The 25,875-nt window shown below is 39.0% G+C and overlaps 3 protein-coding genes across 4 annotated transcripts; 2 read left to right on the forward strand and 1 right to left on the reverse strand.

Annotated features, from left to right (window-relative positions):
- Positions 1-29: 29 nt before the first annotated feature.
- LOC135080514 (molybdopterin synthase sulfur carrier subunit) lies at positions 30-15,021 on the reverse strand. Its single transcript, XM_063975156.1, has 2 exons — positions 14,944-15,021; positions 30-304 (listed from the first exon to the last, which is right to left on the reverse strand). Exons 1-2 carry the CDS (start codon positions 15,017-15,019, stop codon positions 30-32), a joined length of 351 nt encoding a protein of 116 aa, XP_063831226.1. The 5' UTR covers positions 15,020-15,021.
- Positions 7,479-13,986, forward strand: LOC135080503 (mucin-4-like). Of its 2 annotated transcripts, none has more exons than XM_063975136.1 (2): positions 7,479-7,653; positions 7,800-13,986. In XM_063975136.1, the coding sequence occupies exon 2, from the start codon at positions 7,908-7,910 to the stop codon at positions 13,773-13,775; it is 5,868 nt and encodes a 1,955-aa protein (XP_063831206.1). In that variant the 5' UTR covers positions 7,479-7,653; positions 7,800-7,907; the 3' UTR covers positions 13,776-13,986. The 2 variants fall into 2 exon arrangements, with proteins under 2 accessions (XP_063831206.1, XP_063831207.1); XM_063975137.1 differs by having other exon boundaries at positions 7,479-7,633.
- Positions 15,022-15,159: 138 nt separating the features above from the next.
- Positions 15,160-23,519, forward strand: LOC135080845 (intraflagellar transport protein 46 homolog). Its single transcript, XM_063975570.1, has 7 exons — positions 15,160-15,558; positions 16,873-16,999; positions 17,728-17,899; positions 20,771-20,937; positions 22,384-22,487; positions 22,627-22,739; positions 23,226-23,519. The coding sequence occupies exons 1-7, from the start codon at positions 15,160-15,162 to the stop codon at positions 23,500-23,502; spliced, it is 1,359 nt and encodes a 452-aa protein (XP_063831640.1). The 3' UTR covers positions 23,503-23,519.
- Positions 23,520-25,875: the final 2,356 nt, after the last annotated feature.

A 25,875-nucleotide genomic window follows, 5' to 3' on the forward strand; every position in this document is an offset into this window, starting at 1 on the left:
GTAAAATTAAATTATTGACTAAATCACAACTATCCTCCACTTAGAGGAGGTATCACAGCAATGCTATCTCGTTCACTTATTTCAATATCAAGTGTCTCTTCGCAGACTTCTTCGTTTTTCGCTAATAATATGTTATCCTTAATAGATTGTAAGTTGTAATGTTCAGCGATGTAATTCAGCAGTTGTTTGTAGCTTATCTTTTTCGGTAACCGAACAGTTGTTTCTTTGATCCCAGCCAATTCTTTGGATTTTGCAAAAAATAATAACTTTACCGTCACACCATGTTCAATGTCCATATTTTGTTCTGAAACAAAACAAAACTATGAGTTATTCTTTTTACAGAAAGAGTGCAATTATTTTAAGTAAATAAAAAAGGTGCGCCCTTACAAATTAGCTTTAACATTGACTACAATCCAACACAATTTGTAACCAAATTCTGTGACTTAATTTATGTTATCAGGTGAGACAACAACACATTGAAGAAGTAGGTACTTTAAAATAAATTAACTTCGCGCGTTCGCACACGAGGCCCTCCAACGCGGTTGATAATGACACTGACTGGCTACAGCTCGTCGAGCCGGTTTCACAACTCTTTAAAACTTTCATTAACTAGAGCACTCAAGCGTACTAACTTCAATAAATTACGCGGAAAAAGCCCAAATAATTCAAATGCTAATAAGGTGATAAACACAGTAAACACAGATGGTAACGAGCTCAACTGATTATGGTTACTTAGTTAGTGAAACTTATTAATTGAATAGCAAAGGTTTTATTGAATAATGTGACCTTGCATAACCTCAAAATGCGGTGCACTAATATTTTTTTAGACTTACGATGACAAAAAATAAATAACTTACGATGACCATTATTATGTAACCACTGACTATCGTTCTTGCACAATGAACATAAATTTGATTGTAAATAATACAATTAATTCACGAGGGTAAATCCGCGAAACAGTAAAAAACTTATGTTCCGATCGATAAAAAAAAAACTGTTGTAGTTCTGGTAAATTAAACTTCTGAATAACGATTCATACAAGTTTCCACATAAGGCGCCATGATCCATATTGATTAAATACTTCAAGTTATTTCGATAATCAAGAAAACACGCACTAAACGTCATTACCATCACAGTAAAAATACTGACCTTTGCCGTTGTCTTTTAATTTTTTTTACTTTACCTATACACAGACCAGATTTTGATTATAAATTTAAAATGTACATATTTACCGTGACAAAATAACAAAATTATATTGAAATCGTATTAGCCAATAAAATGGAATCATGAATTGAAATATTGTCACGAGAAATCGTCATAGCCATCGCGGCAGCATCAAAGGTTCTTTAATGTGGCCGCGACGCGACTTATCACCGCTTGTGTCCGCGCGTCCCACTCTTCAATTCGTTGCTCGTAACAGAACAGAATGCACGTAAAATTTACGCAGCTCCGAGACTTTTTAAACTCCGAAAACGAGAGACACTCGCAGTTTGTCATCGGCTCGCGTCATTCCCATTTTGTGCGATTTGGTAAGTTTTATATATCGATATTTTTCTAATAATTAGCACTTTGTAGCATGTGATTACAATAAAAAAATGGCGATATTGAGGTGTCCCAATAGTGGTGACAATTATTTTTATATAATTTTAAAATCGTTTTCGTCATTACCATTAACATCATTACCATATCATTTAGGCTTATGGTGATGACACTTTGTATATGGTAATGATGACTATGAATGGTTTCCTAAAAGAACAATGGGACAAAACGTCCCCAGAACTGTAGCACTTTAATACCTACCTTATAATATGATAGTACATGATAATACTATAATTTTATTATAATATGACAGCTCAAGTGTGACATGCATGTCTCAGAAAAAAGTTATATCTAAAATAAGAATCCATAAGCAACCCTGAAAAAATACATACAAAATCACTTTTGACCGACTTCAATGGGTATCACGACAGCTTGACCCCGGGACAATTCGACTCCTGTGACAACTCGACCCCTGCGACAACTCAAACCCTGCGACAACTTGATTTTTTTCAACACTCAACACTTTTGACTTACTTCAAATGGTTTCACGACTGCTGGACCATACGACAGCTGAACCCTACGACCACTCGAACCCTCCGACAACTTGACCCCTGCGACAACTCGATTAAATTACTTTTGACCTACTTCAAACGGTATCACGACTGCTTGAGCGTTAAGAAAACTCGACCTGGACACCTCGATCCTTGCGACAAGTCGATCTCTATTACAACTCGACCCCTGTGACAAGTCGAACACTGCGACACGTCAACCCCTGCGACTACTCTGAGCATTTATTCTAGATTCTGTTCAGGCATTGATTGATGGAGCTAATGGTTTACAATAAGTATCATAGTTGTCATCGGGGTCGAACTGTCGTAGGTTCCCTACGACAGTTCGACAACTGGACCCCTGTGACAACTCGACCCCTGCGATAACAAGATTAAATTAATTTTAACCTACTTTAAACGAAGCTCGACCCTACAAAAACTTGACCCGGACAACTCGACCCCTACGACAAGTCCAAAATATTCAACTATGATACTTATTGTAAACCATTTAGCTCCATCAATCAATGCCTGAACTGTATCTACAATAAATGCTCAGAGTAGTCGCAGGGGTTGACGTGTCACAGTGTTCGACTTGTCACAGGGTCACAAGTACAAGTTGTCGGAGGGTTCGAGTGGTCGTAGGGTTAAGCAGTCGTAGGGTCCAGCCACTAGCGGCGTAAGGGGGGGGCGGTCCGCCCCGGGTGCCACTCATCAGGGGGTGACAAAAGTCACGCAGATTAGTACTCACTGGCGCTAGTATAACGAGGATATGCCATGATTGGGGGGGGGGGGGGTGTTGCGATTAGTATCATATAGCTCATTCGAACTAACACCTTTCATTCATTCAATCGGTAACCCAAAAGAGGGGGTGCACCAGACCATTTTGGGGTGTCTTACCTCCCCACTATATGTATACCCAACTTACTTACATTAAGGACTTATGACGGGGGATGCTGTGCTGTGCTATGCCCCGGGTGCCAACCCATGCTACGCCGCCACTGTCCAGCAGTCGTGAAACCATTATTTTGAAGTAAGTTAAAAGTGTTGAGTGTTGAAAAAAATCAAGTTGTCGCAGGGTTTGAGTTGTAGCAGGGGTCGAGTTGTCACAGGGGTCGAATTGTCCCGGGGTCAAGCTGTCGTGCCCTTTGAAGTTGGTCAAAAGTGATTTTGTATGTATTTTTTCAGGGTTGCTTATGAATTTTTATTTTTGATATAACTTTTCTGAGACATGTCACACTTGAGCTGTCATATAATAAAATTATAGTATTCAATTCAATTTATTCATTTAAAGATAACAATGATCCACATGGTTAGTAAATGGGTGCCTTATACAACTATGTTAGTAATTTACTTATTATAACATACCACTAATTATCCAACCCGTTCGGTAAGAAGTAGCCGAAGGAAATGTCGGATAATAGGAGAGTCGTACCTCTCCGCCACGGTCTTCAGGATACTGTTGGGGCTCGCCCGTATCCTACTGAGCAACGAGGCAGTCTTCTTGCATAGGACAGCAAAGAAGCCGTCAGTATGCGACTGAGCAAACATTTCCGAAGCACTGCAGAAGCGAGGCAAGCCCAACAGCACCCTGAAACCGTTGTTATATTGGACCCGAAGGACGCCAAGCGATTTCTGCGAGTACGTGGTCCATAGGTTTCCCGTGTATAGACTCTGACAGTATGCTTTAAACAGAGTGATCTTGACATGGTCATTACATCGGGCAAACCTGCGAGCCAACATATTACACCTTACTGCCAGCGCCCTTCGTTCCCTCTCGATATCAACATGATCTTTAAGGTCATCAGTAACGTAGTGTCCGAGATATTTAAATTTAGTGACTCTGTTTAACTTTACCCCATTCAGCAAGAGGTCGGGTACCACGTTTGGACATTTACTGGCGGCCTTAAATACCATGTATTCGCTCTTCTTCACATTATACAAATAAGCCATGGCATTTAGCATACGCTTCACACACACCCACCATCTTTCTGAGAGCCCCCATTGTTGGCGCCAGCAGTACCATATCATCAGCGTAGCTTATGTTGTTGATACAAACACCATCTACCCAGCATCCGATACGCATACTGCTAAGGGCAACAATGAGGTCATTTACGTATAGGTTGAAAAGCCTGGGAGACGTCAGCCCACCCTGTCTCACCCCGCACTGCAACCCATACTCCTCAGAAAAAACGTTAGCCCATCTTACGCTGTTAATCTGGTTAGCATACTAATAATGGAATATTTGTGATACTTCTGACGGGACGCCCTGCCTCCTCATCTTATCCCAAAGGATGTCATAAGACACAAGATCGAACGCCTTGGAGAGGTCGAGGAAGCATGCGTAAATGGAAGTCCTTGATCCGTGTAGTACCTGACAGTGTGCTTAAGACTAAGGATGGCGCTCTCGGTCGACAGTCCAGGCTTAAACCCGAATTGAGCATTATGTGATTTTAAATATTTATCTAGTAGAGAGTCAAGCACACTGTCAAGGACCTTTGCCGTGATTGTAGCTAGAGAGATCGGTCGGGTATTAGCATGGTCTATCATACAAGGTAGGTATTAAAGTGCTACAGTTCTGGGGACGTTTTGTCCCATTGTTCTTTAAGCTTTGTTTTTAAATGAGAAGGTTTTTTATTAGTTTACGAAAAGACGTTTTTTTATTCATTTCTTGTATGTTGACTATTGTGTAAGTCTAAGTAAGAGTACCTAGGCATATTTTTCAATCAAAATCCTCATTGGTGTAAATATATATTTTTTCTGATTCTGAATAATATTAGGAACGTAAAAAAAATTTAACTAATGTCCGTATTGTTCCAAATTCAATAAATTCATTAAAATATTGAATACATTTATTTTTATTTCCAACCCATTCTTTAATAGGTACGTGCTTAGCTAGGAAAATAACATAGATAAAATTGGTGTTTAGCTAAACAATTATATTTAAATTTTAGTTTTTAAGTAATTTTAATTTAATGTATTACTATAAAATATATTTCGTCATCACCATTAACATAAGATCATTACCATTTTAATAAAATCATTACCATTAGGAAAACGTCATTACCATTTTGTGAAAAAATATTTGGACGCTTGTTACTTCTAAAATCACGATTGAATCTAAGGGCCTCACACTGATCTAAAAAGCTTATTGCTTAACCTTTCAGTTTAAGCTAGTTTACACGCATCCCTGTTAAGTTTTTCAAAAAACGTAAAATAAATCCCGCGGAATAAAATCGGCGGATCTACCCACGAACAACAACAAAAAAATATTTGACTGCCTGCTAATGATGACATTGACATTGACGGAAAGGTGTTGACTTGACGTTGAGCTTACAGAAATGTTTACGAATATTGTCTAGAAAATGATAAAAGTTTGTATTTATGACTTAGAAAGGCCAACCAACAAAGTCGTTTCTCAATATTTTACTAATGCCTGACCAGGAACATAAAAACCCTGGCATAGAGGCGCGTCAATTGCATTTGATAGTGCAACACTGAGTACAGTCGTACCTGTGTTAAATTAATAGGCTAACTTTATGTATCAGGGTTCAGGATTACGGGCTAATTTGATATTTTCATAAATTAACGAAAAAATATTATTATAGGTTTAAATAAATTAAATGAAACCATCAATCGAGTTAGTAGGATTTATTTTATTATTCATCAATAATCAAATTCAGAACTTGAATATTCAACTGCAATGTCTGCTCATGAACGCTTCAAACTCGGTACTTCTTTCCCAATTCCATAAAATTCAACACTTAGAAAGTGACAAAAAACTTTAAAATAGGTATTTGAAACAAACCACAGCTAATTTTCATAGTGGACTGTACTATACAATAAACATGTCAGTCAATTTGACAACCTTTGTCGGAAACATTATTCGATGAAAATATTGTCCGAACCCTTAGTATTTCTCTTCGATAAATACTTTAACACATTGTGAACCACTTTTCTTTCACGACTATAAAAAGATTTTAGCAATTTAATTCACAAAATCAATTGCGCACATTTAAAATAAAGTTTGTTTACACTTTGACAGCAATAGACTGACATGCAAGGTGACATGTCAATGAAGTTTTCAGTTACTGTTGCCATTAAAAGAAATTAGTACCATTAGTTTTCCGCAACATGGCGAGGGTTTTTATGTTCCTGGTCAGGCTATACATTGGCTGCGGCATTAAAAAGATACTGGGATTTAAAAAATTTAGTGTAAAAAGAATGCTCACATTATTTTAATCAAAATTAAGCTAAACTAAACACTAGCTTCGTAAACTTTTTGTTTGCGTTTGGGTATTTTAATATGTCGATTATTGTGTCTTTTTTGTGGCGACATTTATGAATTTGTAACATTAGACTATTTTTAAAAATTAACTATTGTAGATAATCTTATTTATTACTAGCGGCCGCCCGCGACTTCGTACGCGTGGATCCCGTTTTACCCCCTTCATTTATCTTACGCGGTTTAGATTTTTTCATACAAATATTTTTTCCCGCTAACTCCCGTTCCCGTGGGAATTTTGCAATATCCTGTTGTAACTAAGTTTTTAGTTTACTAAGGTACCAGCATGCCAAATTTCAAGCGTCTAACTTAAGCGGTTTAGATTTTTCATACAAAAGGATTTTCCCGCGAATTCCCCTTCCGGTGGGAATTCCTAAGTATACTATAACCTGCCCAGGAGTATGAAGAATAATTGTACCAAGTTTCGTTAAAATCCGTCGAGTAGTTTTTGTTTCTATAAGGAACATACAGACAGACAGACAGACGGACAGACAGACAGACAGACAGACAGACAGACAGACAAAAATTTTACTGAATGCATTTTTGGCATCAGTATCGATCACTAATCACCCCCTGATAGTTATTTTGAAAATATATTTCATGTACAGAATTGACCTCTCTACAGATTTATTATAAGTATATAGATTGCTATTTTAGACAAATGTATATTCTCTATTTAAACCATGAATGTCTAAACGACAACACTTAAACTAAACACCCATAACACAATCCGACATTGAAATAGCATCAGGCAACGATGGGGTAGAAAATCCTACCTCATACACTTGCTTTTATGTAAATGTGCTTCCAAACCGAAAATTTTTATCCTGTGGGTCTAGCTAGACAAGTGGCACTTTTTGGTGGAATCGAAAATCGAATCCGTTGAAACCCCATACAAAAAATGGCTTTGCGACCATTTTTCGACTGAAAAACAGTCACATTTTACTTTTTGTCTAGAGGGGCTGTTCACTTGCCAGTAAAATTAGCTTACGTCTTGTAATGTTCAAGGTCACTTTGCCCACTGGCTTGCCCGTGGGTACGTGTTACATAAAACAATGACATACAAAGAACCTCAAAAACATATTTGTGACAGCACAGCCCTAAAATGACAGTTTGAATTAAAAAAAGTTACCGGATTTCAAACGGTTTTGTAGCGGCTAGTGTATTTGTGTTGGAGTCGGTCCGCTTCCATAGCTTTTTGGCAAGATTCCCTCGGGCGCTGCGTTACATAAAACGAGCGGCATACAGCGTGCACCACAAAAAGGTTAAAAATAGATGTCCACAGTGAGTTGCGTGTTCAGACATTTTTGTTTATAATGACATACATATCGCGTCGTTGATTATGTTACGTATTAGAAATCGCAGTGAAACTCTCTGAAATCGGCTGACTGTAAACATTGGACTGATTTTTTCTTTGTATCTCACTCCAGATTGTGTTGCGGAGAAGATATCGAGTGTTGTGGCGGCCGTGACGGACTGCGGACAGGAAAGTGGCCAAGATAAAATAGTTCAGTGGTGCAGTGCGACGAACCAGTGCGATGGCTCACAACGTGGAGCCTATGGACATAGACAATATTGAAAGTGACTTTGATAACAAGGAAAATAGCATTCATCACAGTAATGTTTACCCAAGGACCCCGTGCACGGAGAAAGGATATGAAGAGTTGGATGTGTCTGAATTAAATATGAAGCTAAGGTACTCCATAACGCCGGCCTCTTCTCCCATGTCCAAGAGTTACACTGCAAACTGTGTCGATAACCGTGGACTTGAATCAGGTGATGATAATTTGAACCACAACTTAACCAGATCGCTTCACTCTGCTATTTCTAAAGATGTTTTGAACAAACCTGTGAAAACATTACCTTTGCAAACTATTTCAACAGAGCAATATGTGGACAACAGCAGAAATGCTTCAGTACTTAGGCCTTTAGATACTACATCTGTTATTGAAAATAATGTCACCATCACTGTATCGGAAAATAATGAAGTGGATGAAAATATGTCTTTTCCAAGTTCTTCCTCATCGACTGCTCAAACACCTGAAGCAATAACCCCTACGAAAGAGATTTCCAGAGATGATGGTGGTTCTCCTATTATGCGTGGCCTCAAAAGTGTTCTCAACATGTTCCGGTCATCGCAAAGTCCGATACCACCAGCTGACCATGCAGACAGTGCAGCAAGGCAGGTGTTAAGTCCTGCTGATATTTCTGGTGCCACTCCAGATTCCACAACTCAGTCGGCTTCTTCAGCGGTCTTGGCTTCAACACCAATAGACGCTAACAAACATAAAGAATGCAACTTATCAAAACGGTGCAGCCCACTCAAAGAAAGCCTCGTGTTCAATGAAGATTTGGAGAAAGAATTACTGTGGAAAGATGAGACAACAATACTTTTTAGTCACGAGAAAATACCTATTAGTAAGTTATTTTTTCAGCAAGGCCCATCCAATGTGAAAGAACCAGCAAAGCAAAATGATGATGATTTTAATTCAACTGTAGAATATATGGATATATCTGCTAATGATTCCATGATTAAAAACAGAACAATCACAGACTTAGCGGAAGCTATGCATGCCAATGAGTCTGATTGTGAATTTGTGGATTGCGAGACAACATTTACAAATGACAAAGCAAATTCTTATGTGACTGACCAAGCTGATATAAACATTGAAAGCAAGAATACATCGAAAATTGCAGTACTTTCATCAATAAATGCAGAAACTAACAATGAGCTTGCAGTGAAAATTGAACCATCTTCAGTTGTTGGTGAGTTGTCAACAGATTTGCAGAACCAGTTACCTAATGTAACAATACCTTTAAATGAAACTTTAAACATTCCTCAAGCTACAAGTGAAACTGAAGTAAAACATGATTCAAACAATAGTATGATTAATGATGTAGATACTGTTAAACTAAACACTGTGAGTGAAGTAGAAAATTATGACAAGATAGAAACTGAAACTAAAACTGAATCTCATATTACCTTACCTATTATTGAAACACCCACTTTACTTGCTGAATCTTCAACAGTTAACGAAGAAACTCAACCTGAAATCACTCAACAATTAGAGGTGAATATTGAATCTCCCACTGTGTCGTCAGGTACTGAAATCATACCTTCAAGTGTCAATATTCCTGCCTTGAATTTGTCTGAAAAACATGAACTTCAAAACGAAACTATTGCTCATTCAATACCACAAAACATTGAAGTAGATGAAACAATCAAGAAAATCGAAAATGTTGCAGAGGTATTGGATATAAAAAACACAATTGGAGATGGCGATAAAGCTAGTGTTCCAGCTGGGAAAGCCATGGACACACTAGATGTGCCTGCTAATATTCCATTACCAGATGAAGAAGACATTGAGAATGAAAAATCTATTGGGACAATAATTTTAGTTGAAGAAGGGACAGTGCCATTTAGTGAAGACGTTAATAATAAAACTTTCACTGGACCAACACATTCTGATCACGTTGAAAACATGCCAACTATCCCAGCCAAATCGATTGATACAAATAAAACAGTTAATGCGATTAATGATTTCGTTGCAATAGACACTGAAAATAAACCAGAAGAAATTGGATCTTCCGATACTAAGAATCTCAATAATGATAATGTTCCTGTAGAAATTAATTCAACCCAAGAAGATATAAAACCAGTTACAATTTTACCACTTCCTGAACCAATGGATATCAATGAAAGTATTTGTTATGCGGGAGTGACTGAAGATATAAAACTGAACTTAGATAATACTATGAAACCTGTTTCAGAAGATAAAGCCGAAACTATTCAACTTGACTGTAAAACAGTCTTCGAAACGCCAAAAGATGTTATAAATCCTGAAATTATGGTCGAGAAAAATGAGATTCCTGCCACTGAAGTACACAATATGCCTAGTGTTGTTGATTGCTCTGACATCATAAAGGAAATCCCACATTTAGATCCATCTGAAATTAAAATTGAAGAGAATGTTAAGACAGATACTGTTGTGAATGAAGGGCAAGACCATGTTGAAGAATCCGAAAAACTCATTCCTACTATTAATGACCCTGCGGTTATTTCAGATGCTATTCAAGAAAATGTACTTGTTAGTGATGGCAAAGATGTTGAAATAAAAATTACTGAAAGTGAAACATTTTTGGAAAACCAGTTGAATTATGAAAAGGTATCTACTGTAGAAGCTATCCCTAAGGATATTGAAGGCCTAGTGCTTGAATCTAACCTGGTGAATACCGAAAAAGAACCTATAGAACAAGCAAATACCTCGGAAGTAACTAAAATGGATGTCGAGATGCTTTCAATGGAAAATACACCAATTGACGTCATCAACAATATAGTTAACAAAGATGAAGAAATAGTTTTGTCTGAAAACAATAGTCCTTATGTGTCATTAGTTGGTCAAATAGATAAAGTGCCAGAGCAACCAAACTTAGATGAAGTAAAAGATCCTTTCGCTACAAAAACAAAGGTAGTGATAACTCCACCATCCTCACCTGTCATTGTTTCTAAAGGGTACAACTTCAATTTTGATGAAATTGACGATCCGTTCGCTACTAAAACAAAAATCAGAATGTCTCCAACACCTGACACACCAACAAGACCTGCAAATGAAGACATGACTTTCGACGAAAGACCTTCTCAAAGAGATATCAATAAGAATAGAAGGAAATCTCAACCTGAAAGAAAGAAACCAGTTATGCAAAAAAAGAAGATGAATTCCACTTTCTCTGGCTCTGTGGATATTCCTAAAACTAAACCTAACAATAAACTCGAAACCAAGCAAACAAACATGACTCCTGATAACAAAAACAAATCTAATGTAACAGAAAAACCGTTAGATATTACACTTCAAGAGTCAAGCCATATTGCTAAAGAAAAAAAGTCTGTAGACATCCGCGACGTAGATACTACTATGGACGTCAACGCTGGTGATAATAAGTCATCAGTAGAATCTCTAAATGCTACGTCGAACGAGACAAAATATACATCGTCATCTGAGCAGTCAACTTACTATTCAGCTGGAACTTCATCAAGTGAAGGAACTATGACCAAAAACGTATTTAATTTACCTGAAATTGACGACATGAACTTCAATCCATTTGTAACCAAATCCAAAATGCGCCAGTCGCCACCTCCAAGTTTGAATTCGACTGCTATCCAGGATGCTACACTAGATCTTCCTAGCGCCGTCGATAATCAATCAACAGTTAAATCCGACTCTACTTTTACTGAAAGTCCGTTTGAAACAAAATCTAAAATGCGGCAGTCACCCTCACCAAGTTTAGACACAACAGAGAATTTGAATGCTACACAGAATCTTCCTAAATCCATTGATATTACATCAAATTTCAAATCCGACGCTACTTTCACTGAAAATCCTTTTGAAACGAAATGTAAAATGCGTCAATCACCTCCACCAGGCTTGGATGTGACTGCAAACCTCAATGTTACACAGGACCTTCCTAAATCCACTGACGTTGCATCAAATTTCAAATCCGACGCTACTTTTACTAAAAATCCGTTTGAAACAAGATCCAAAATGCGTAATACACCCCCGCCAAGCTTAAACGCGACTACAACCCTGAATGCTACACAAGATCTTCCTAATGCCTCTGAAACATCAATGTTAAAATCAGATGCTACTTTTACTGAAAATCCGTTTGAAACAAAATCGAAGATGCGTAATACACCCCCACCAAGCTTAAACGCGACTACAACCTTGAATTCCACACAAGATCTTCCTAATGCCTCTGAAACATCAATGTTAAAATCAGACGCTACTTTTACTGAAAATCCGTTTGAAACAAAATCGAAGATGCGCCAATCACCTTCACCAAGCAATACAACTATGGCGCTGGATATTACACAAGAACTTTCCAGTCACTATGACACATCTTTGAAATTAAAAGCGGATGCTACTATCACAGAATTTAATACAGATGAAAAAGATGCAAATACTAGTAATACAAGCTGCTCTTCGAAAGCAACAGATGAAAAAGATCTTACTGTCAGAGAAGTTCACACTGAGGACGAAGATACGATAGAGGGGCCTTTCCTAGAAGCCGAAGACTTAAACACTGATGATAAAATGTCCGACTTTGATGGCGAAGATGTCGATATGATGCAGTTCTCAGAATTACCCGCGCAGGGTGCCGAAGATAATGCTGATGCTGGCGAGCTATTCATTGACGCAGAGGCTTTCGAATTCTTGCTTAACCAAAACAAGAGCAATGTAGTTGCGGACAGTGGAAAAGAAAGCTTATTCTTAAAATTCGATCCTTTGTTTGCGAAGAGAATGTCCACGGATGGTGTTTTGGCTGCCTTAAACAAAAAGAGACAAAGTACTCCTAAAAAGATGACCACAGCCATGAAAATTGAGACCACATTTGATAAATCTATTGCCGGACCATCAACTTTGAATGTAACACAAGAAGTAGCTAATAAAACCACAAATGAAGATAGCACAGATGACTTCAATGTAACTGTATCCAAACCGATGATGGTAGTCACACCGGCTGTGAATCCTATCGTTACGCCAAGAAATAAGATCCTAACTCCCCCAAGCTCAAACAGGCGTTCTATTACATTCACTTCTCCTGCCATTGCTGTTATTGATAGACTTCTCTCGTTGAGTGCCAACAATTCTCTGGTCGGGCACGATACGACAGTCTCCCACGTCAGTAGGGAACAGACGGAAGCTGATCTGGCTCTCACGCAGCTCAGAGAATTGCTTGCTGAAAAGGAAATAAATGTTTACAATTTGAGAACCGAGAGCAAAGAGCTAAAGGATCGACTGTCGACTATGGAATCTCAAATGAGAATGCTAGAGTCGGAGAGTCAAGATCGATTGAAAAAGATCAATGATTTGAACGAGAAGCTTTCTGAAAAGACTAAAATCAATAAGAGTATGGCGGCTGTAGTTGAAGAATATGAGAGAACGATTGCGAGCTTGATAGCAGAAACCGAGCAAGACAAGAAGCGAAATAACGAAGAAAGAATTAGACTTATAAAAGAGAGAGACGAACAAACGGCTCATTTAGCGAGTATGGAAGTCTCGTTTAGTGACTTGCACAGCAAATACGAGAAAAGCAAGCAGATCATTCTGACTTGCAAGGCGAATGAAGACTCTTACAAGAAATCTATCAAAGAATTCGAGGAGAATCTAAATAAAATGCAGTCCAACTACGAGCTATTGAAACAGCATGCGACATCCAAACTGAATCACGCCAACTCGGAGTTGGAAAAGATGAACCGTACGCACGAGGCGGATGTTCTAAAGTTGAATGCCATGATCAAGCGAAAGGATCTCCACATAACGTCCTTGGAGGAGACTCTAGCGCAGAAAACCAAAGCCAACGAGGAGCTGACCGCGATATGCGATGAACTCATCAACAAAGTCGGCTGAACTAATTTTAGGCGTATCTAAACATTTACTTTGTTTTATAGTGTCTGTGATCTAGACTGATATTTCTGGGCTTGTTGCTTGTGCGCTTATCTGTTGATAAGTACATTAAGTCCCAACGAGCCACTGTAATATGTGCCAAATCACCAAGTGCCTAATTAAATTATTCCTGTTTGTAATTGAAGACTGCTAATTGTGATAGAAACTCGAATGTCGTAAAATAATTTTACAAGTTGTCATTTGTCTACTCGTTGATATCGATGTCGGTCGAAATTTCGTATTAATACACATTTAATTATTACACATTATTAATTATGCCGGACATAATTTTAATGTGTGAATACAGTGCTCATTCGTTTTACACTCAGGCCTCAGCCATACTTACAGTCTTAGAATTGTTCATAGAATGTATATTTTCATGATAAACTGTTGTATATTAAAAAGGAATGCATAGTACATATTTATTTTGTCAGAAATGGTTATACAGTTTTTAAATATTTTTTGGATCATGTTATTTGACATTATGTGGAATATTTTTGTAGATAATTATTCAAAAATGGTATGTTGTCCTCATAGTTGTAATTTTAGATATTAGATTTTTAGATTGTAATTTTTTTAACACAAAATATCGTCTGTGTAACTCAAGTACACTAGTCGGAGCGATTTCTAAAATGTTAAAGGTTCAATCGCCGGCAGGTCAACATACGACAAAACGAGGATATACTTTTGTTTTGCCCAATATAGAAAATTCACATTTTGTAATACGTTGATGTGCTGGATTCTATACTTGTTGTGGCCTAAACATTGTCACTAAATATCCTCTACTTTCCCAAATTTTGACGATGTAGGTAAACTTAGAATATTTTTTTCTCACATACGAACTATCCATCTCATTGACAATGTATCTCATTTTCCCACACTTTTAAGATTTTTTTATGTCTCATTTTTGAAATGCATAGAATTCTTTGACCAACAGTAAATTTTAAATTTTTGAGGACGATTTTTTTACGTTGTTTAATCAAGGCACATGTTTAGCACACTATTTTTGTACCATATAGACATTACTTAATTACTACTTATTTTAGTTATTAAAGTTGACATTTCTCAAATAATCTTTTTATTTCTACTCTAGTCTAATTAACTACATGACTTTATTACTGTTCAAACTAACCCAGAAGTCTCCGCATTGCATTCCGTTTGTTATGGCGTTGTTTATCTATTTCAAGCTTCCTTTCTTTTGTTTGCATTTCTGAAAATAGACGCATAGAATCGTCTGAACGATAGTCGATTGTAAAACCGAAGATATATAGGTAGCTGGGGCTGTGCCACTCTGTACCATGGGTGCAAGAAAAAAAACGATTTCCAAGGGTGAACGAACTCCCACTGAATGGGGGACAAGCGAAGGCACACCATCCACACCATGCCTTTATGGGAGCGGGACTATTCTGTGGAGAGTTGCAGCCGAGGCGGCCGGCGTTGTGTCCACGTGGTTGCCATGGGGACCAGTGACAAACATTGTCAGACATTTACTGTCAACACCAGTAGTGAAAAGACGATTATTTGCGTGTCTGAATATGCTCGAGGGATGTATGACGAGACCGTGACGGTTTTGAACTCGCGCGAGATCGAGAGCCCCGAGAATTCTGACGAGGAGGTGGTGGTGAGGAGCGCCATGTCGAAGTTCAACCCTCCGGTGCGGCACACCGCGAGGCACGACTTCGATTCTGATAGCGATTCTGACTCGGAGCCCGAGAAGTTCTTGAGTAACTTATCTGGAGAGGATGAGGTGAGTTGGAACCTAAATAAATAAATAAATAAAAAATGTATTTATTGCCTTCGAACCATTAGACAGTTGACAATCCTTTATTCTTTTAAGTTTAGTCTCAGTAAGGTAATAATTATTACCATTTTTTATTCCTTGTAAACCTATCTATGCGGTCAGCGCGAGTGGTCACACGCGTGTGGTCGGTGTTATTAATTTATTGCGGCTATATCCGATGCAAGTACCGCAATCAATAAATAACGGCTTTGCCAATCCAACTGTAAAAATAAGGTCAAGGTAGGATAGTTATTTTGGAGTAACGAGTATCCATTACCATTAGCCTGTAATTTTTGATAAAACAATTTGTAACTTTTTTGAAGGTATCTAATATCAGAATAAAAACCGTTGTATTTATACTACTTTTGAAGGGTAGTCTGGCCTGGTGGTTTGCATAGTTAGCGGACTACATAACGTCAGTTCAATAGTCCAGAGTTCGAATCTTGTTAAGGGCAAAGGGGAGGGAGAGTGTGATGAGCGGAGCGTTTGTGTCAGAGTCAAAATACCTACCTAAATACAGGGTGTCCCAAAAACAATGGATAACCCTGTAACCATTGATAGGCCTCGCCATGGTCTCCCTAACGTCCAATTTTGACCCCAGTAAAAATATCACCGTTTTCAAGATTTTAAAGATTTAGGCATTTTTAGAAAATTTCCACCTGCGATCACTTTTTCTCATGCCATTTCTACAAATGAGGATATTTTTCAATCTAGTTTTTTTTCCTTATCACAAAGGATAGTTGGGCTATCAGAAGAAATTATTAAAGTTCAACAAATTAGTTTAAAAGTATGAAAATTTTAAGAAATTGCAGAGAAGAAGGAAAAATTAATTCATTGTCTTGCACTTTTGATCAGCCATCGTGTAAAAAAAATGTAGGAAGACCATCGTGCCCATTATCTTAAAAACTTCCTTGGTTAATTGAGATTCTAAAAAGATATCACAAGCCTAATATGTATTCTGAATAATTTTTATCTATGGCTACTTGAATTGCAACTAGTATGAAAACTGCAAAAATGAGTTTTTCTCGTAATAGTTAGGTAAACTACATTAGTAGGTGCACTAAACGATGGAGTTGATTTCTGCCTGTCTCGACACTTGATGGATGCTGACAGTCGCCCACTTTCACTGTGCTCGACACCTACCCATTATGAGGGATCCATTTCAATATCAATTATCGCATACAAATTCCTTGTTTAATGGCACATAACTAATGATTTTGTTGACGAACGGTAGGTAGATATAAATTACTTTGTTGTCATGTAATCGATGCTCTTGTTTAGTCTCCAGAAAGAAAACCTGACCTGAAACCAGATAAAGTTCTAGAAGTAAAGAAGCAAGCTTCAGTTGAGAGCACTGGAAGACCCAAACTAACTCAACCGGCTAAAACTACGGACTCTTCTAATTCTGGTAAGGTTTTGTACATTATTTACTAGCTCTATGCATACCTAATATAGTCTAGAACAGCTCTTTAATGATACTTTCTTGTACCTATTGAATAGAAATGTAACGAGACCGCGACTGCATCAAATTAAATTCAAGCACACCAATGACGTTCAATTCTGAATACATTAAATGAATTCGAAAATGTATTTTTTTAGTTATTGGCTACTCTAAATAATACAAAGTACGATCGCTTTTATAATATTTGGCAGGCAAGGCCAGAGTATTATTTATAATAGTTAAGATTTACAACATTTACACATTTTAGAATTAACATTTCAAATGCAACTGCCGAGTTCGAGTTAATATTTTCAGTTTGTGATGAACAAACTTAAAATTAAAATTGAAATCTATTGGAACTGCAGCAGTTTGCATTTTAAACGGCAATAAAACGCAGGTGAAAGTGAGAGCTTTCTAAGAGCTGTACAGCAGTTACTATTTCTATAAAAGTACTTACTGAGGTTAAGGCAATTTTAATTGCCTGTCGTCTATGGCTGAAAAATGGAGTCGCAATTTAATTGTGTAAAGCTAAAAAACGACGTGCTAAATCCGTTAATAAATTACGGTATCGTGAGCTTTAGACAAAAAAAAGTCGACCAATAGCAGTTCTAAACAATAAATATTATCCACGTATTATTATCCAATCGACTGGCCTAGCAACGAGCGGTAATTCAATAAATTAATTTCACTTTCAGAATCGGACAGCGGAGATGTGGAAGAAGAAAAAGTGGAGCCCGCGCTTGGTAGCGGTCGCAAGCGCGGCGGCGCGGGTGTGGTCATCCCAGCAGAGGGCGCTTATGACCCCAAGCATTTCCAGGACCTGAAGGTGCCTCCGGACATGGAGAATATATTCCAGTACATCATGAAGTAAGTGTAATTTATATAGAAAATAGGCACGGACGATAGCTAATCAAGTTTTAACAGTAGGCGTTTTAATGAAGTTGAATAGGGGCGATTTTGCATTAAAAATGTGTAGCCTGATGTGCTGTCGACTGTATCTATCTATACCCCTGTGGTAGGTATGTAAGGTAAATATCTGTAATATTTACTTATCAAATACCTATGTTTTCCTTATGTCGACTATATTCGTTCCCCTTATTCATACCAGGAACTAGGAACGTATAAATTTTCTAACACAACTTTACGGATGCATTTGAAAATACTCTATTTTTGGAACATTCCGGCTCGAAGGACCATCGTTTTGTAAAATAACAAACATTCAAAGTTATGTCGACAAATGAAAGGAAGCGAAGACAGTTGTAATAACAATCCATCTGTTAATAGCTGACTATCACGAATTGTTTCCATTTTTATAACATGTAACTTTCATTCATGTTATTGTGGCATGAAATATTGTACTTAGCTAACTACAACGAACTAAATCACTAACAACGATCACCTGTTTAATAATATTATGGCGTTGGACCAACATTCTCAGCTTATTTATCAGTGCAGTCTATAATTAATTGCGTTTATTCTTGCGACCGTTAAAAATACGATCGACCGTTAATGCAAATTTACGTAACTGCATGTGAATCGAAGCTTCTTTCGCGCGGGTTGTAAAAACTAATAAGGTAATTGTGTGATGTTAAATTAATGAAGGATCTTTGGCACTGTTGTCGTTAATTCCTCTATGGTTGTCGTGGGATATTGTTAATTATATTAAATAATAAAATGTGTGTATTAACTATTGTTTGTGTGAGATTTACAGCTTTTTGCCATGCGATGTGTGGCGTTAACTTGTAAAATGTTTTCTTGAGTTTGGTGTTATTATTAAGTAGAGATGGGTTATACTAGGTAAATTTGATACTAGGTGCACCTATTCCAAGTATTTATTAATACTTGATCCAAATACCTATTCCACCTAGTACGTAGTAATTTACCATACTTGACGCGTGCGGACTAATCCACGTATTATGACTTTAAAATACAATTTTCTTTGAAAAGATACAACCGTAGTATTAATAATGCAATTTGAAATTGAATAATAATGTTTTTGCTGGCTGTTGATTTATTGATATCCTCCCTTCATACTTCAACAGGCTATTCCTATCTCACACCTGCCTGCGCTCAAATTTGTTTGTCAGACAGAGACGGAGTGAATCTCTACGTTCGCACATAAGCTTAGCGAGAAATACGCGGTGCGCGTAATACACGACTACGGATTATGCAATAATAACCTCTATTACTTTGAAGGTAGGGTCGGAAATCGTGTAATTTAAAAAATACTAGGTGGACGACTACGGATTATGCAATAATAACCTCTATTACTTTGATGGTAGGGTCGGAAATCGTGTAATTTAAAAAATACTAGGTGGATCAAGTATTTTAAAAATTGGAATAGGTGCCACTTAGTACTGTAAAATACCTAGTGTGTGGATCTGTTCTAGTAAATACGTCTCATCTCTATTATTAAGCCTTTAACAGTCAATGTAGATAAGTAAGTATTAATAGGATACCTTAGGTACTGATTGGGGGCCACTAGAGAACTTCCTAAGTTATCGAGAATCGTTATTTTAACTTTAGCTGAATAATATTTCTCGAAAGAAACCAAATTTCCACACTCGCATTAAATCCGCGCTGTTTATAAGATTATTTAGATCGTGTATTAGTGTAAATAGGTCGCGGGCTCACATTTATTGCTCTATTTACTCATCGCTGGCCATTGACAGTGGGTATCAGGATAGTGGGTGTCCTCGCCCACGGGTGGCATATTAAAGACAGATAAAGTAGCATCAATGCATACATACTAATAATATACAAATGAGGGAAAAATATTACATAAACGCTGTCGGCTCTTGCAATGTAGCGACAACTGAGTTCACAACCATGATGACAATCTTCAAAAGCCTAGGCGCAGACCACCTACTTTTAGTTGGCCGATAAGTAGTTGGGCCCGATTTTAATTTGTGTGAAGAATCGGCCGATACCAAATCGGTGTAATGTGTGCTTTCATACCATGTCCATACTGATTAAAACAGCCCGACTCAACTATCGGCTGACATCAAGTCGGTGGTCTGCGCCTAGGCTAAATGACAATCTTCTCATTTGGCGTCGACCATGAGTCATGACAATCAGACATGCTAAATTGCGTTGCGAATCAGTTCAGAATGTTTTCTGATGTACGGAATCCTCTATTCTAACAAGTTAACTAATTCGTACTTGCAATGTCATACTTAATCCAAAATGAACTTATTTGGAACTTTCCCGGTTTTGGGCTTATTTTAATTTCACCGCAGGTGCCAAAATTGTGGCTACGATCTTTACTTAAGTCAGTTTGAAGGCCTCCTAAGGGCTCCACCTACAACCCCACTGTATCCCAGTCCACTGTGAGCTAACCTTGCGCTGATTGAGTTATAGTTAGTATCTAAACTGACGGTTAAATGTCAGCTCCAGTAATTGGGCCGCCAGCGCAAAGTTCAGTTACTTTTAGTCACACACACTACTTACCTACTTCGCGCCTGACAGGTGAATGAAGGAAGTTGGCTTGATTGTTTTGGGTTAACAATTGAGTCACTAAGGTCCGTTTTAATTTTAATCATAGCGATATTACGTAGGTTCGGTTGTCTTAAGTAATAAATACCATAGCGAGAGTTATTCGTGTTTAGGATCCTGTGATTGGTTGGATATTGAATAACTACGAAATAAATAACTTTTATTTCAGCGTGGAGGGTAGGTAGGCCATATCCTTCATTTGCCGTGTTTCCCAGAACTTACTTATTCCTTTATCTTTTTCAGGTACACCCCTCAGAAGATCGACATAGAGTTTAAATTGCAGCCGTTCGTGCCGGAATACGTGCCGGCGGTGGGCGACATCGACGCCTTCATCAAGGTGGCCACGCCGGCCTGCAACGTGCGCGCGCAGCCGCTCGCCGACCATGTGCTCGAGCATATTGACAACTTGGGTAAGGTCTAGCTAGAGGTTCTGCTAAACCATTGCGTGTAAAGCCTGGTCCGTGAGCACGTAGAATTCTGTGCGAGCGATAAAGATGGGTAGCTTGGGGTCATTGGACAAAATTCTACGTGCTCACGGACCAGGCTTTAGTACGCGATGGCGATTAGTCATGAATGGCTATAACGACAAATAGCGCTAAAACCGACAAGTTAGTTAGCCGGGATGGGCGACATTGACGCCTTCATCAAGGTGGCCAACCTCGCCCAGCATGTGCTGGAGGATATTGACAACTTGGTAATGTAAGTGGCGTAACTATAGGGTGGCATAGCTAGCAAAATGACACGGGTCCCCGACCCAAGGGGGCCCCGGCCCAAGTCTCTAATCGCGCTGCTTCAAGGCGCCCCCCCTCCCTGAAAAAATCTCTAGAAATGTCACGGGCCACGGATGGTATAGTTACGCCGCCACTGGGTAAGATCTAGAGGTTCAGCCAAACCATACGCGTGCAGTACGCGACGGCGATGGCGATATTATTAGTGTCATGAATGGCTATAACGAACAAATAGCGCTAAAACAGACTGATAAAATGAGTGAATATACTCAATATATCAGTCTGTTACGGGTGGGCGACATCGACGCCTTCATCAAGGTGGCCACGCCGGCATGTAACGTGCGCGCGCAACCGCTCGCCGATCATGTGCTCGAGCATATTGACAACTTGGGTAAGTCCCATCAACCAACGCGTGCAGTGCAGTCATGAATGGCTGCAACGACAAAAACAGACTGATAAAATGAGTGTATATACCTACTCAATACAGGGCATATAGTACGCAGAACTAACGGCCGATGGGGCAGCAAGGTTCTGGAGTGAAGGCCACGTACCGGAAAGCGCAGCGTAGGACATCCACCCACAAGGTGGACCGACAATCTCGTAAAGGTAGCGGGAAGGCGCTGCAGGCCGTCACCAACCAGCCATTGTGGAAATAATTGGGGGAGGCCTATGTTCAGCAGTGGACGTCCTATGGCTGAGATGATGATGATGATATCAGTCTGCTGCAACAATTTCCACCTCTCGTTCCCACCGCTGCAACTCCTGTGTAAGATCTACACCTTGACCGCCAATAAAAACCCAACCAGTGAAGGTCAAGTTTGTCCAGGGGAATGTTAAAACTGTCATTGGTAACGAATATAAACAGAAACTGTGGACTTGGGGCAGGTGTCCTTAATAAAATTGAGTCGTGGAAAAATGTCTAAGTTAGGACAATAACATCGCGGCTCCGTTTTATTGGGCTCCCCGCCTCTCTGCAAGCGGGTAGAGTCCCGACGGAAAAAAGGTGGAACCTTGTATGTAGTTGTAATAAGAACGATTAAACAACAAACATATGTGCTGTCGACTTTCCTATAGCTATGTAAAGATACTTTGTGAACGAGGTAATAATTATTTTTGATTTTGTTACAGGTTTAACAGTCCTTGACGAGCCGGCGGCTGAACAGAGCGATTCAGCCCTCCTACACTTGCAGCTCAGAGCCATATCCAAGACGAATAGCGCCAAATCTACCGTTGTAAGTGCATTATTACATATTTTTTGCTAACATTAATTTATCTAAGCAAATAGTCGTGATGAAGAAAGATTACTTACACTTTTGTAAATATAATGACTTGGTTTCTTGAAAAAAATTAATATTGTGACTTTGATTGCAGTTAACGAAAAAAATAGACAATGCTGAAAAGAACTCGAAAGCAATTGAGAGGTGGATAAAGGACGTCAGCGAGTTGCATCTGTCGAAACCGGCCCCCACCGTCACGTACACGAGGTGAATGACATTTTCATAACTACAGTAGGCTATTATCTAACTAGTTTAAATACATATTTATGTTTTTTGGTCCAATGAAAGATAGCATTTAGTTTATTTGTAAAGCGTCTCTTGCTGATTTCAAAGTTTATTCACTGATAAAAATAGTATTCTGTTTTCGTTTCGTTCGATGACGACAACGATTTTGTTTCTGTCCGATTTACGAAAGTATTTGATAGACAGAAAAAAGAGAGGTTACCTAGAAAAGTGTATGACGCTAACGCACGTATTCACAAACATTACTGAGATCTGACAGTGCGCGTGGACGCACAGGGTGACACGAACCAATCACACAGCTCTATTCAACGCTTTGCTTTCGAATTTCTGCTTCACCTAAGCAAGCATCGTTTGTGAATACGGGCGTAAATCTCGAGTGATACGGAACTCATCGAATGAGTCCAAGTCCGAAAGTGACCATCATTATTATCGCCATCATTTCCATTCCAGCAAAATGCCAGACATCGACAGCCTAATGGAAGAATGGCCGGAATCCATGGAGGAAACCCTCAACGACGTCGGATTCCCTCCCGCGACCCTCGACTGTTCTTTATCCCAGTACGCGGACTTAGTATGCGGATTATTTGACATTCCAGTGGCGGGAGACACGCTGGATGACAGGATCAGGGCTCTACATGTACTGTTCAGTTTGTACGCGGCTGTCAGCCATTCACAGTTGTATGTGGAGCGGCAGAAAGAGAGGGAGGAAGTAGATAAGGTTGAATAAAATAGATTTTGTAAGTACCTAATGTGGTGGTTTTATTTCGTATCTTAGGCAATAAAGCTTATTATGGCATGTTAATGATGGTATTTGGGCCAGGTACGGTGTGTATAAGTTACACGTGAGTTGCGTGTTTACTGAAAATGCGACCTTCAATTGTTTGGTCTCCTAGTACGCGGATATGGTATGCGGACTGTTTGACATTCCAGTGGCGGGAGACACCGCCTCTGTGGTCTAGTGGTAAGACCACCTGCTTCAGACACAGGTCCTGGGTTCCATTCCCAGTGAGGGCAGATTTTTCTGTTTGGTTTGGTTGGTGGTAGGGCTTGTTCTAAGTCCGCCTGGCTAGCTACCACCATCTTACCTAAGTCTGTCGCCATAACAACAATGTTAAAACAGCATTGTTGTGTTCCGGCAGTTAGAGGTAAGATAGCCAGTTCCTCCGTGGTTGAGGATTCCGGGTGAAGCTCGCTTCCACCTTCGGCCTGATCGTCACTTACCATCAGGTGAGATACAGGCCAAGAGCTTCCTTGTTGTGGATAAAAAAAAAGACACCCTAGTTGACAGGATCAGGGCTCTACATGTCCTGTTCAGTTTGTACGCGGCTGTCAGCCATTCACAGTTGTATGTGGAGCGGCAGAAAGAGAGGGAGGAGGTAGTTAAGGTTGAATAAAATAGATTTTGTAAGTAATGTGGTGGTTTTATTTCGTATCTTAGGCAATAAGGCTTATTATGGCATGTTAATGATGGTATTTGGCATAGGTGAGTTAATTGCGTGTTCACTGAAAATGCGACCTTGATTGTTCGCTCTCCCAGTACGCGGACTATCGATATCCTGGTGGCGGGAGACACCTTAGATGACAGGATCAGTGGCCTATAATTCACGTATTTTGACAGTCAAGATCTCGCTAACGTTCAGTAGTTGTGCCATTGAAAAACAGTTCTACATCCGTATTCACAAGGGTCATTTTGATAGAACGATTACTCGATAGGATCGCAACTCAGCGATTTGTTGTCGTTGAAGTTTTGTTACGTGAATAAGGCTGGCTTTGCATGTCCTGTACCTCTAGCATGAACAACTTTCGTCTTCGAATCGTTTGCGTATTCGATAAAATTCGATACTCAATCTTCGAATTAAACGATAACGTGACAATTTTGATTCTCAAAATAAGTTTCGTGCAACCACACTCATACTAAGTTCACTTTAAGACACGTTCACAAGGGCGCTGTTGTAGTTTTCTTACTAAATCTTTTGATGGCGATTCGAGTACGCAAACGATTTGAACTCGAAAGTTTATCGTGCTAGCCGTACTGTTCAGTCTGTACGCGGCTGTCAGTCATTCACAGTTGTATGTGGAGCGGCAGAAAGAGAGGGAGGAGGTAGATAAGGTTGAATAAATCGATAATTGTAATTGGTGGTTTAATTTTTCTTTATCCAGAACGAGGAAGCTCTTGGCTTGGCCTGTATCTCACCTGAGTGACATGATGGCAAGTGATGATCAGGCCGAAGGTGGAAGCGTGCTTCACCCAGAATCCTCAACCACGGAGGAACTGGCTATCTGACTTTAATTTATATTGGTTTCCCCTCGTTATAAAAATGGGTTGAGATAAAATAAATAGTTGCGTTTAGGCTCACCTGGTTTTCTGCAGATGCTGCTCACTCAGCTAACAGTTCGATTTGATCTTGCTGCAATAATGACACTTCTTCCACCGACTTCCGCGATGCAAAAAAATTCTTAAAATGTAGGGTACATCAACATAATAACCACAATTACACGAAAAAAGAACACGACACAGAGCCCCGATTACGGTAATTTGTAACGTCTCCAATCCAGACACGCTTCTCGATTCTGCGATACGATTGGTCGTTCAACAGCGTACGTCAGCTGTTTTGACCAATCGTATCGCAGAATCGATGAAACGCGTCTGGATTGGAAACGTTAAAAGTTACCGTAATCGGGGCTCTGGACGACAAACTGAATTTAACTGCCAGTGTTGCCACTTTTAACAAATGTTACTACTGGAATAATAAAGCTTTTTATTGTTCCGATTAGGGCGATTTTTGGAAGTTAAATAATAAACAAATCTGCCTTGAAGGCCATCCAATCTGGAAGGGGATAGAAATCTGTAAAATAATACAACCATACACTTTGGCAATAACTCTTACATTTATTCTGTTTCAGTTACATGTCCTAGACAAAAATATACATTCTCTATCTCATTGCTCTTTACACACTAGCCTCTTAGGGCGTCGAGTTAGGTGACCTAAGCTATGACTTATTTAGTAGTGCTTGATTTAAATGACCTCTGACGAAATTATAACGATGAATTTACCAATATTAGGCTCCTGTATAAGTCACCCAACGAAAGTTGATGCTC

Source organism: Ostrinia nubilalis, chromosome 18, assembly GCF_963855985.1.
Source record: "Ostrinia nubilalis chromosome 18, ilOstNubi1.1, whole genome shotgun sequence".
NCBI classification, from domain to species: Eukaryota; Metazoa; Arthropoda; class Insecta; order Lepidoptera; family Crambidae; genus Ostrinia; species Ostrinia nubilalis.

What these genes read in the sequence shown, in the direction of transcription:
- LOC135080503 (XM_063975136.1), top strand. Translation starts at nt 7,908, where the DNA reads ATGGCTCACAACGTGGAGCCTATGGACATAGACAATATTGAAAGTGAC.
- LOC135080514 (XM_063975156.1), bottom strand. Translation starts at nt 15,019, where the DNA reads ATGCAAACAAAAGAAAGGAAGCTTGAAATAGATAAACAACGCCATAAC. An exon ending in TGCAATGCGGAGACTTCTGG is followed by an intron (nt 305 to 14,943) that starts GTTAGTTTGAAC and finishes GTTTTGTTTCAG; the next exon opens with AACAAAATATGGACATTGAA.
- LOC135080845 (XM_063975570.1), top strand. Translation starts at nt 15,160, where the DNA reads ATGGGGGACAAGCGAAGGCACACCATCCACACCATGCCTTTATGGGAG. An exon ending in TACGGACTCTTCTAATTCTG is followed by an intron (nt 17,000 to 17,727) that starts GTAAGGTTTTGT and finishes TTTCACTTTCAG; the next exon opens with AATCGGACAGCGGAGATGTG. An exon ending in CCCACCGTCACGTACACGAG is followed by an intron (nt 22,740 to 23,225) that starts GTGAATGACATT and finishes TTTCCATTCCAG; the next exon opens with CAAAATGCCAGACATCGACA.